The following is a 12,347-nucleotide window of genomic DNA, read 5'->3' on the forward strand; positions in this document are numbered from 1 at the left end:
GGGAGCTTATGGAAACATCACCTACTCACTACACCCATTCAGACGGATAGGCATTAATTTTCCCACCAAAGGGGGGCGCTGGGCATGATGGGCAGGCGGCCAATTTCCTCCTCCGTGAGGTAGGCGGCGCTCCCTGGTCGGGTGACGTCATCTCCCCGCGTCGGGGGCGGGATGCGCTTAACGCCATCTCCGGGCGCCCGGTGGGGGGGGGGCCGCTGGGTGTGGGGCGGCTCCGGGGCCGGGGATGGCGGCGGCCGCGGTGGCGGCGGCTCCGGGACGAGCGGGAGGAGTCCTGGGAGCTCCGTGAGATGGGCCGGTGAGTGTCGCCTGGAGCGGTGGCCGCTGGGCTGGCCTGAGGCCAAGCAGGCCTGTGTTCGGAGCTCTAGAGGAAGGGCCCCCCTAGAGAAGCCCGTTGCCTTACCCGGCCGAGGGCCCCCTAAACAGCGGGCAGGGAGAGCGAAAGAGGCCGTGCCTAGCCCTCTAGATGCTGCCTTCCCGCCTGGCCCAGAAGGCGGCCTCAGGCCCTGATGCCCCGGTGGTGTTGTCCCCGCGGGCCAGGATGTCCGAGTTCTCAGGGCGGGAAGGGGCCCCCAAACAAGGAAGCGTCGCCAGCGGGGCCTGGGCTCAGCTCCACATCTGACCCCCGACTCCCTAAGTGTAGAATCTCCCAGTTCAGGCCTTTCCTCCTGTCGGAACAAGGATCATCAAAAGCCAGCATCCCTGGTCTCTCTACCAAGGCTGCTCCCTTTTTGTGGGGCGTACCTCTTCCTCTGAATTTGGGTCTCCCTCAGTGTGCAATCTCCTGATTCCATTCCTTGCGTGAAGAGGAGCTGCCTTCTCGGCTCTGTTGTCAGGTCTCTGGAATGGTTCCGTTGCCCCATAGTTCAGTTAGGTTCACAAGTTGTGTCATTTCCCATGAGAAATTCTCCAAAGCTGCTCCATACACCCACACCCTGGTTTCAGATTTTGAAGTGTTTTACGTTGTGGGAACCTGGTGGGCAGGCTGGGCTTTTTTTTTTTTTTTTTCCTCTTTCCGTCCTTTCATTATCTTCTGTTTGCTAACTCCTCGGTGACCCATAGACAGGTTTCCTTAGCTTTTTTTGTTTGTTTGTTTGTTTTAGCTACAGAGAGCAAGCATCATTTTGGGAATTAAGAAAATGAAAGAAAGCTGAGTGCTTTCAATTAAACTTTTGATGAAGAATGAATGCGTGACTTGTACTCACTTTGTGATTTATTTGTGGCATTAGGAATCTGTTTTCCCACATTTCCATCTTTTGTGTACCCTTGAACCGTCCCTATCTTAAGTAAATGTTGCCTTCAGTTGGATCGAGCTTGCAATATACTGACTTTGACAGAACCGGCTGTTTCTCTGTACTAGTCAATACCGCTAACTCACTTGTTAAGACTATGTTCGGTTTTTGTTTTGTTTTCTTCTGAGAGGGTCTTATGGAGCACAGGCCGACTTCTGACTGTATAATCGAATGTAGTTGGTGATTACCTTGAACTTACAATCCTCTTCTTTCTGCCTCCAAAGTAGTAGGATTGCAGGTGTCCACCACCATTTCCAATCTGTGGGGTGCTGGAGATCAAACCTAGGGCTTGATGCGTTCTAGTCAGGCACTTTACCAACTGAGCTGTGTCCGGAATCTTGAAAGGCCATGTTCTTTAATTATTGATGTTTCTGGCAAGTGTAGATTCAGATATTGGTAGCCTAGTAATAGTGTTGTTCCCCATTTGTTAGCTACATAGAATCAAAATGGCGTTTTCATTTTCTTTCACATTTTACTAAGTACTTAGTATGAAGTTGTCGTGCAGAAAATTTTACGTGTGTGTGTATGCGCGTGCACACACACAGGAGCTCTTTTAATTTTACTTAGAAAATCTGTTAATATAGCTTTCACTTTAAGTAACTCCCCCTTGACCTCCTTTTTTGCCCCAGAAACATAAATAATTGTTCCTTTTCCTCTAGTGACAGCGTTCTTATTTAATCTCTACATCCTTGTAGTCATAGGCCCTGAGTAAATCTGAAACTCTGGCTTCTCATGGCTCACATGTAGACAGTATTAAGTCTCGTTTTTATTTGTGCATTTAAGCAAAATTTGGATTGGAAATGAGCTTAATCATTGGGGTGTGGGGCAAAGAATGAAGAATATGATGGTAAATTAACACATGCAAATTTCTTTCCAGGGATGTCATAAACTAAAGCATAAAAGATTTTTTTTTGGTTTTGTTTCTTGTGTTTTGATTTTTTTGCTTTTAGGAGTCCTGTGTCAGGCCGGGCGGTGGTGGCATACGCCTTTAATCCCAGTTCAAGAGTTCGAGGCTAGCCTGGTCTACAGAGTGAGTTCCAGGACAGCCAGGGCTACACAGAGAAATCCTGTCTCGAAAAACCAAAAAAAAACCAAAAACAAAACCAAAAAAGAGTCCCAGGAATGGAGCTCAGGTCTTGGCAGCAAGTGCATTTACCTACTGAGGCATCTCATTAGCCCTGGATTTTGTTTTTTTCCTTCAGTCTCCTGAGCACTCGGGGTAAATGTGCTATTACCACTGGGTTGAGAATGAAGCAAGAGTTTAGAGACTTCATTGACTTTTTTTTTCTTTTTCTCTTTTTTTCTTTTTCGAGACAGGGTTTCTCTGTGTAGCCCTGGCTGTCCTGGAACTCACTCTGTAGTCCAGGATGGCCTCGAACTCTCGAACTCAGAAATCCGCCTGCCTCTGCCTCCCAAGTGCTGGGATTAAAGGCGTGCGCCACCACCGCCCCGGCGACTTCATTGACTTTTATTTTTTTGTTTGCTCGACTGTTTTTGTGGCTTTGGAATCACCTTTCATGATGGCCCTGGGGAAGACAGGAGCTCTGCCTCCAGCTTATGTCAGCCTTGTGTCTTCTAGGCTCCCAAGCCAGAGGGGAGGACACTTGCTGCAGCTGCTCAGAGGCACCACCAGAAGCTCAGGTAATAGAAACACTTTGGATTCCTTGTTTCAGGAAAAAAACAAACAAAACAAAACAAAAAACAAAAAAATAACCCTGGCACATGACAATGAAAAACAGAATTCAGCCTAATTGGAAAAATTATTGCCAAGGTTCATATGCATTGAACCTTTTTTCTGAATTTTTTTTTTTTTTTAAACCAAAACAGGTTCTCATGTAAGCTCAGGCTGGCCTCTGATTCATTAAGGCCAGTGTCTCACTAACGGTGACCTCAAACTTCTAAACTCTTATCTCCGTCTTCCAAGTGCTGGAACTATATGCATGCACCGTCACAGGTGTTCTAAAAAGATGCTTTTTGACAGTGGATAAAAGTGATTACAGAAGCTGGGTGTATTAGCACACGCCATTGATCCCAGCACTTGGGAGGCAGAGGCAGGAGGATGTCTGAGTTTGAAGCCAGCCTGGTTTATAGAGTGAGAATTCTACGATGGCCAGGGCTACATAGAAAAACTCTGTCTGAAAAGAACCCAAACCAAATCTACCCCCCATCCCACCCCCCAAAAGTCGGGGAGAGGTATAGAGAGTGACACTAAGAGAGGAGAGAGAGAAGTAAACGCCCATGTGTGGAGACATGGAACTAGAATTGTGTGACATAATACTCAGAGCAGAGCTGCAGTGAACAGGCACTGGAAGCAGAAACAAGAAAAAAGAAGGCAAATTGAAGGTGATGAGTGAGAAGAAAGAAGTCTTTTAGACTGGAGAACAGGAAGTCATGCATGAGGTCAGGATTGTTTGGTTACTAGTCAGAGAGATTGGAGAAGCAACAAGCTGGAGAGCAAGCTGACACAGTCACTCTTCTCATGGGGTCAGAGCTGGGATGCAAAGTTTCTTGAAACAACAACAAAAACACTCCATTTTATGGTATGTTTAGGGAACAAGGTTTACAAACTTCAGCACTTAGTAACATGAATTTAGCCAGTCTTAGGTTGAAGAGATGGGAGAAGGTGAGGTCATAACCTAAATTAGCCTGGGGAAAGGAAGCAAGAGTGAGGTCATACATTCAGGGAAAGAGGGTGGCATATGAATCTTTGATAGCAAAAGGAGAAATTGAGGAAAGAGCCAGTAGCAAAGACGTGTGCTACCAACCCTGATCAAGGGAGGCGACTGAGAAGAGGTAAGGGCCTCAGGAAAAAGCATGACTAACCCAGAAGCTGCCAGTGAAGAGGTTCTGGAGCCCTTCTGGTTACTTATGTATCTTGGCTGTGCATTCTTGTAGCTCTTGGTGGTTTTCCTGCCTCTTGTCTTGTTCTAGGCTGACAGGTGAACAGGCAGCCTCCTTCTCTGCCCCCTCTCATGCCTCCTTTTTGTACGGTTGATGCTTGGTTTGACTTGATTCCCTGTGTTACTTTTCTCTGCCTCTGGTTTATTCCCTAGCAGATGTGGGCACCACAGCCAGCAGCAGAGTGGGGTGCAGGGAAACCACAGAGAAATCACTTCTGATGCCCAAAGGAGCAAGCAGACTCCATCCAGGCTCCGGGAACACCACAAAGCAATATGAAACCTGTTCATGAGCGGAGTCAGGAATGCCTTCCACCAAAGAAACGAGACCTCCCTGTGACCAGCGAGGATATGGGGAGAACTACCAGCTGCTCTACAAACCACACACCCTCCAGTGATGCTTCTGAATGGTCCCGAGGGGTTGTGGTGGCTGGGCAGAGCCAGGTGGGAGCCAGAGTCAGCCTTGGGGGTGATGGAACTGAGGCCATCACTGGTCTGACAGTAGATCAGTATGGCATGCTGTACAAGGTGGCTGTGCCACCTGCCACCTTCTCACCAACTGGCCTCCCATCTGTTGTGAACATGAGCCCCTTACCCCCCACATTTAATGTAGCGTCTTCACTGATTCAGCATCCAGGAATCCCCTATCCCCCAGTCCACTATGCCCAGCTGCCATCCACCTCACTGCAGTTTATTGGGTCTCCTTACAGCCTTCCTTATGCTGTGCCACCTAATTTCCTACCCAGCCCTCTCCTCTCTCCTTCTGCCAACCTTGCCACCACTCACCTTCCACACTTTGTGCCATATGCCTCACTCCTAGCAGAAGAAGCTACTCCTCCCCCACAGGCCACATCCCCAGCTCAGTCATTTAACAAATCCTCTTCTGCCACCTCCCCCGCCGGCCAGTTGCCACATCACTCGAATACTCAACCACTGGATCTTGCTCCAGGCCGGATGCCCGTTTATTATCAAATGTCTAGGCTACCTGCTGGATATACCTTGCATGAAACTTCAACAGCAGGTGCCAGCCCCATTCTTACCCCTCAGGAGGGCCAGTCTGCTCTGGAAGCAGCTGCTGCCAATGGACAGAGACAACGAGAGCGAAGTGTAAGACGAGAGAGTGAAGCCCTTGACTCCACCAGCATCAAGGGTGAAAGCCAAGGACTGGTGCCGGTGGTAGAATGTGTGGTGGATGGACAGTTGTTTTCAGGTTCTCAGACTCCGAGGGTGGAGGTGGCGGCGCCAGCGCATCGAGGGACTCCAGACACCGACCTAGAGGTCCAGCGGGTAGTCGGCGCCTTAGCTTCTCAGGACTATCGTGTGGTGGCAGCTCAGAGGAAAGATGAACCCAGCCCTCTTAACCTATCCCATCATGCCCTTGACCATCAGGGTGAGGGACGAGGGTCAGCCAGGAATCCTGCAGAACTGGTGGAGAAAAGTCAGGCCCGTGTGTTCTACCCTCAATCCCATCAGGAACCAGTAAAACACAGACCTTTACCCAAAGCAATGGTTGTAGCCAATGGCAACCTGGTGCCCACTGGAACTGACCCTAGCCTGTTGCCTGTGGGCTCAGAGATCCTGGTTGCATCAAGTCTGGACATGCAGGCTAGAGCCACCTTCCCAGACAAGGAGCCAACGCCACCTCCTGTTACCTCCTCCCACGTGCCCTCCCATTTCATGAAAGGCGCCATCATTCAGCTGGCTACAGGGGAGCTGAAGCGGGTAGAGGATCTCCAAACCCAGGATTTTGTGCGTAGTGCCGAAGTGAGTGGGGGGCTGAAGATTGACTCTAGCACAGTCGTGGATATTCAAGAGAGCCAGTGGCCTGGATTTGTTATGCTGCATTTCGTGGTTGGTGAACAGCAGAGCAAAGTGAGCATTGAGGTGCCCCCTGAGCACCCCTTTTTTGTATATGGCCAGGGCTGGTCCTCCTGCAGCCCTGGGCGGACTGCACAACTCTTCTCTCTGCCCTGCCATCGGCTACAGGTGGGAGATGTCTGCATCTCTATCAGTTTACAGAGCTTGAACAGTAACTCAGTTTCTCAGGCCAGCTGTGCTCCCCCAGGGCAGCTGGGTACACCCCGAGAAAGGCCTGAGAGGACAGTCTTGGGGCCCAGAGACCTATGTGACAGTGAGGGGAAGAACCAGCCTTCAGGAGAGGGTTCCCGGGTGGGAGAGCCCTCCCAGCCTGAGCCTGGTGCTCAGGCCTGCTGGCCAGCCCCAAGCTTCCAAAGATACAGCATGCAAGGGGAGGAGGCACGGGCTGCGCTGCTCCGGCCCTCTTTCATTCCACAGGAGGTAAAGCTGTCCATCGAAGGGCGTTCCAATGCAGGAAAATGAACCTCTTTCCCAACCCAGGACTGGGCTTTCTCCCCAGAGGTGAGCCTCACCGTGAGCATCGAGAGGATGTGCACAGCCCAAGCAGAGGATGGCTCTCTTGGCAGTGAGATTTGGGGGGAAATAGGCGTTAAGACAGCCTCCCAAAGCAGGATGTGTTGCTCGTTATCCTCTCAGGACAGCTCTAGAGGGTGCTGAGATGGGGAATTGCAGACTTGGAGCAAGAAAGGGTAGGAGTGCACATAGGATAAGAAACATTCCAAAATCAGGGCCTCCCTGTTTTTTCCTACTCATCCCTGGCTCCTGCAAGGGAAAGTACAGGCTTTGGGAGCAGGTGGCAGAGGGAGGAAGCAAAAGAAAGAGCCAACAATGATGATCACAGCTTATAGTAGCAGTAAAACTGTTTTCCTTCTTTTTTCCTGTCTCCCTCCCCTCCTTTGTGGTGGGAGGGCAGGAGGCCCAATGGTTGAAAATAAGAGGGTTCCCACCCAGAACTCTTCTTGTGAGAGACGTGCACTTTAAAGGGTGGTTTTGTTACAGATGTTTATGGCGGGGGTTTGGGGTGGGGCAGCACCATGATCTACGGAACTATGCTTGGTCCTTCGCTTCTGACCATCTCACCTCACCATTCCGCTATAAGGCTTTCTAGCAGTTTAGGGTCAGGAGAGAGAGAGAGAGAGAGAGAGAGAGAGAGAGAGAGAGAGAGAGAGAGAGAGAGAGAGAGAGAGAGAGAGAGAGAGAGAGAGCCCTTCAGGTTTGAGAATGAAGGACTGTCTTGCCAGGAACCCAGTCGGGGCTGTGGAGAAAAGATTTGACTGATAGATGATGGAACTTAGGCAAAGCTTTTGAAAGGCCACTAACCTAAGCTCCCACTTAACCTGTCAGGCCCGCTTGCTTTGATACTTCATTCAGTCTGTAGTAGTAACTTCAGAAAGACCTGGAGGGCCTTTACCCCTAGGCACCCACACTCCTCCATTGTCTGTCTATGTTGTGCCTTAGTGCCTGCACTGCTCCTACCCTTCTGCTGCCTGACCTCTGCATGGCGTCTTGACCTGGGCCTCATGTGTAGCTGCACTGCCTTTGTCCACTAAGACCTCTAGTTTTTGGTGTATAAGGGTCCCTGGTTTCCCTATCAGCTATAATTTTTATATTTAGAAACTCAAAATCATGTCCTCTTCCACTGGCAGCAATATAGTGGGGAAACAAGAAAGAAACTGTGCCCTAGGCTGGGCATTCCCACTCCAGTGGATGTCTTGGCCTCTTCCCATTGCAGTCCATTGCCTCTCAGCATTTCAGCCTAAGTTGTTCCCTCTCAGTATCAGCTCTGAAAGTCTAGAGTAGTCTCTGTAACATCTTAGCAGATGTTTCCTTGTATGGTGGTGGATTCTTCTAGAAAGAGTATTTTCTGTCTTGGTTGTATTTGCTACATCTGTCTGTCTTATTCCCACATTTCCCCTACAGCTTGCAGTTGTGTCAGCTTGGACTGTAGGATTCCATTGGGTATTAGGATTTAGATTTCCCTCCCCCCACCAACTTTCAAGTGGTTGAGTAATTTTTTGTGAAGGTTTTTTTTTGGGGGGGGGGATGGGGGGGAGACAGCTTTCTTTAGACTCTTGAAGGCAACTCAGGGTATTGTCCACCCAGCTGTGTAGTTAGACTTCTCCCAGGGAATGATTGTGGCATTTCCTTCATAGATAGACTTGGACCAGCCATCTGGATATGGCCTGTCATCAGGAGTCCTACACTTCTGAAGTATGAGCAAAACTTAAGGCAAGTCTTGTGATCTCTTTTTCACTTCCTCCCCAGCTGCCAAATGGGGATAAATAATCTTACCTACCTCCTGGGGGAGGGGGAGTTCTGAGAATGGAGTCATTCTTAGTGTTCAGGTGCTAAAGGTTGTTCCCTTTGGGAACAGAGTGACAGAAACTGGCTAGTTTGCTCTAAATCCTACATTCTGTTTCATACCTTGAGAGCAGATCCCTGGTCAGCGAGCTTTTAGGGGGCATTCAAAGGATGCTGCTTAACCTGACCGCAAGTACTGAAGTCTCTGTGTTATGTCAGAGTCAAACACCGGCCTTGTGCTACATTGGAGAGCACATTCCTCCCCTTCTTCTGCCCCCATTCTCTGCTGCTTCTCTGGCTTGTTTCCTACAGTGGGGGCCTGTGGGGTTGAGTCTTGAGGAATTCTCTCAGATGAAAGCTGTAGGAGAAGGCCTCATCTCCTGACTGTTAGATGACCAACTCATTCCTAGGTATTATTGCATGTGTGGGCTTCTCACAAGGCCCCTTTCCTCAAAAGGTTCATCATGGAGTTTAGTGACATGCACTGTAGATGCTCAAGAAGTGTCTACCCAGGATACCACAGGGCTTCTTCCTCTGGGGGCAAACATGTAATTGGCTAGTATTTGAAGTCAAATCGCTCTGTACTTGGACGGCTTGTAGCTGAATCCTTGGAAAAAGAAATTGTTAAGGGCCTTGACAAATTGGGCGCTGACCTTTCTGCTGTGGTTCCTTTTCTTATCCCTGTTTGGTAAAAACAAAACAAAAACAAAAATGGCAACTCCCTTAATGTGGCGTCATGCATATGTAACTTGATTTTGCTGAGAGCTACCTTTACTGAAGTATGCACCCTAGAAAAGAAGTGTGTGCTGATGCTTGTCAGAGCTGTGGCAGTACTTAACCCGAGTATGAAAGGGACATGAATGGCTTTTAGAGTGAGCATTTCAATGGTGTGCTGTCAGCTTTCGGGGACTGGGCAATTGACAAAGACCAGCTTGGTCCTAGTGAATGGTAGGACACTCCCAAAACTTGAAGAACTGCTATCTGAAGCTATCAGAAATACTTACGCCAATATAGAAGGGGAACTTGGTAAAGGATGATGAGAAGTGGGGAAGGAGATTGGGTCCTCAGAGCTGAGAGCTTATACCCAGTAGAGGAGCCCAAGAAGAGCTAGACTGAGCCCTCTACACTTACAGTCCCATTTGGTCTTAACACTATGGCCTTTGTTTGCTCTGTGCTGCTTTGCCACTGCTGTTGTCTGCTCACTGTCCCGCCTGTTGCTCATGATAGCTCCTGTCCTTCATGTCTCTGGCCATGTAGACTCTCAGGCATCTTGTCCATTTTTAACCTGTGTTCTGCCAGTATGACTGCATAGCACAGTCATATTGAACAGGCAGGTGTGAATGCTGTTGATGGGCTGGTAAATCTGAGGGAGGCAGCTTCAGTGCTCTCAGGAACCCTTAGGCTCCAAAAATTTGCCTGCCTTGAGAGAAAAACAAACAGATCTTTTCTCTTTCCTTTATGGTACTTCTCAGAACAAAAGGAACTGAGTTAGGGCTTGAGGCAGCATCCCAGTGCATTTGTCTAGCCCGATTCTGGGGTTAAGAAAGTGAAGTTTGGCTGAAATAGCTCCTCAAGTTGCATTTTATTTTATTTTTACCAGTGGGTATTAGAGGCATTTTTAAGAGAACAGGATGGTAGCATAATTCAAACCTGCATTGAGCAGGAATATTGAAGAGTTGGGTGGTCACACTGGTGTGAGCTGAAGATGGATATTGGGAAAGGCTCAGGCCATTGGGGTAAAGATAACCAGATTGATCCAATTGGCCATGGGAACTTCGGCCACGGTCTTACAAGTGAGCAGGACAAAGGCCATGTTGTAGAGATGTGTTAACTTCCTAGGACTAAGTTTACTAAACTACACTGAAGCTATACTTTCTAGATCAGAAAAATTGTACACTACAGTTGAAGAGCTGAATTCTACTATGGATGGATGTTGTGAGCCCTTGCTTGGAAGCCTTCCCCTTCTAGCTTCCCCAGGGTAGGAAAGGTCTCCCACATTATGCAATAATAAAAGAAGCATCTGGGTCTTTGCAGCTGTCAGTTGTTTTTTCAACTCTAGGATCCATCTTTGGACCAAAAGTCTGGTGTGGGCCTAGGATGACATTGGCCCTTGATGCTAGAGTTGGCTGCATTCTCTCCTTACCTGCAGACTATGCACAGTTCCTGGAGCAGAGGGAGAGCTGGTGTGGCTTGCCCTGCTGAACCTTCTCAGCAGGAATAATAGTAATAAATGCACTTTTCACACTAAAGGTTTGTTAGTTCTCCTGTTACGCCTAGATCTTTCCCTAGTAGATTGCAAACTCAACAGTCTGTGTGATCCCAAAGCCATTCCACTGTAAATGCCTGGCAGTAAAGATGGCCCCAGACTGGGTTCCTGCCTGCAGTGTGTGTGGCGGTAGCCCATGTGCCTTTACCTAATGTCAGATTTGCAAGCGTTTAGTCTGTCTTTATGTTAGGGGGTCTTAGGAACTTCAGAGAGAGAACCGATGACAGTGGTTTTCTGCCCACCCCACACCCTGCAGGGACTTTGCTTGTGCTTGTGAATGGTGAGGGTGGGTGAGCTGCTGGTATTGCTGAAGGCAGGGAGGACCCTCACCTGCTTCATAGTGCACTCACTGAATTGGATTGGGGAAGAGACTGACTGTACTCAACGGCAAACTTGAAGTATTAAAATAAGGCTGTCCTCTACACACTCCCTAGTCACGCAGGATCCCTGGAGCCAAAACAGTATATGTTCCAGCTGCAAAGAGCAGACTGCTCTCAGCTTGCATAGCACCTTAGGGGAGGGAAGATAGTTGGATAGGTAACGGGGTGGAGGAAGGATGGGAATTTTGTCATCCAGGTGGCTTTAGGGTCCTAAGGAATAGAGAAGAATGGCACTGGGGAGGTCTGGATGGATCTGGTTTGTGTAGGAGTTCCCTGTAGATAAATTACTGGTCCCCCAACCACTATCCCCAGTATGTAATGGCTGAATTAATATGTAATCAATTGCATTGTATCTAAAGCCTTAGAACTAGTCAGGTGCTCCTCCCACCCAGTACCATTTCTTACCCTCTAATCCTACCTGATCTTTAACAAAGCATTAATAATTCTAAGGATAATCTCTATTTTGTTGTGCTTTTTTGTAACTGTTTTAAATAAATCAATTTGTACTGTATATTTGTACTTTTGTGAGATCCTTTTTGCTGTTTTACCATTTTAAGTCTCTGTACTTGGCTACACACAGATTGTATTTTTATTGTTAATGCTCTCTTCTTATGGATACCTGCATTTAACTTGTGGACTATGTAAACACAATATATATCAATATCTATATATCTATATATCGATCTATATAAACTACTAGCTTTTCCTTTTGGTGTTTGCGCCTTTTTCCTATCTCAGCTTGGTGGGTGGCCATCGGGTGGGATCACTTGGAGCACAGATGGTTCGGGTCACTGGTAAACTTGGCAGATGGTGGGACCCACCTGAACCATGTTCTGCTCCCACTGCTGTGGATTTCAGAGTCTGGGAAATCTACCTGTAGATTAAGTTTGACAGAATCAATCTCTAGAACCCATAGATGTCCTAACTGCTGATTTATCCACATGGTCCTTTTCTCTGGCATACTGCCACACATTGAAGTAATCCCAATCATAGCCGCTGCTTCTGCCTTAGGTGGCGAGACACTCAAGCACACTTATTTACTGTGTACCACAGCTATCCTGTGATTTATCAATTGTCTATCACTAGTATTACCAACATTTTTTTGACAGGAATTAAATAATTGGCTCAAGTTACACAGTAATAAGACTGGTTTGTTTTGTTTTTGGCTGTCCTTGAGCTCACTGTATAGACCAGGCTGTCTCTACCTCCCAAGTGCTGGGATAAAAGATGTGCACTGCCGGGCAGTGGTGGCGCACGCCTTTAACCCCAGCACTTGGGAGGCAGAGGCAGGCCGATTTCTGAGTTCGAGGCCAGC

At 48.2% G+C, this 12,347-nt stretch overlaps 1 protein-coding gene across 2 annotated transcripts; it reads left to right on the top strand.

Annotated features, from left to right (window-relative positions):
• Positions 1-214: 214 nt before the first annotated feature.
• On the top strand, positions 215-11,738 carry Atxn1l (ataxin 1 like). 2 transcript variants are annotated; one of them, XM_028768714.1, is made up of 3 exons: positions 215-316; positions 2,890-2,951; positions 4,364-11,738. In XM_028768714.1, the coding sequence occupies exon 3, from the start codon at positions 4,484-4,486 to the stop codon at positions 6,545-6,547; it is 2,064 nt and encodes a 687-aa protein (XP_028624547.1). In that variant the 5' UTR covers positions 215-316; positions 2,890-2,951; positions 4,364-4,483; the 3' UTR covers positions 6,548-11,738. The 2 variants fall into 2 exon arrangements, with proteins under 2 accessions (XP_028624547.1, XP_028624546.1); XM_028768713.1 differs by having other exon boundaries at positions 4,367-11,738.
• Positions 11,739-12,347: the final 609 nt, after the last annotated feature.

Source organism: Grammomys surdaster, unplaced genomic scaffold (genome assembly GCF_004785775.1).
Source record: "Grammomys surdaster isolate TR1022 unplaced genomic scaffold, NIH_TR_1.0 187, whole genome shotgun sequence".
In the NCBI taxonomy this organism is placed as follows: domain Eukaryota; kingdom Metazoa; phylum Chordata; class Mammalia; order Rodentia; family Muridae; genus Grammomys; species Grammomys surdaster.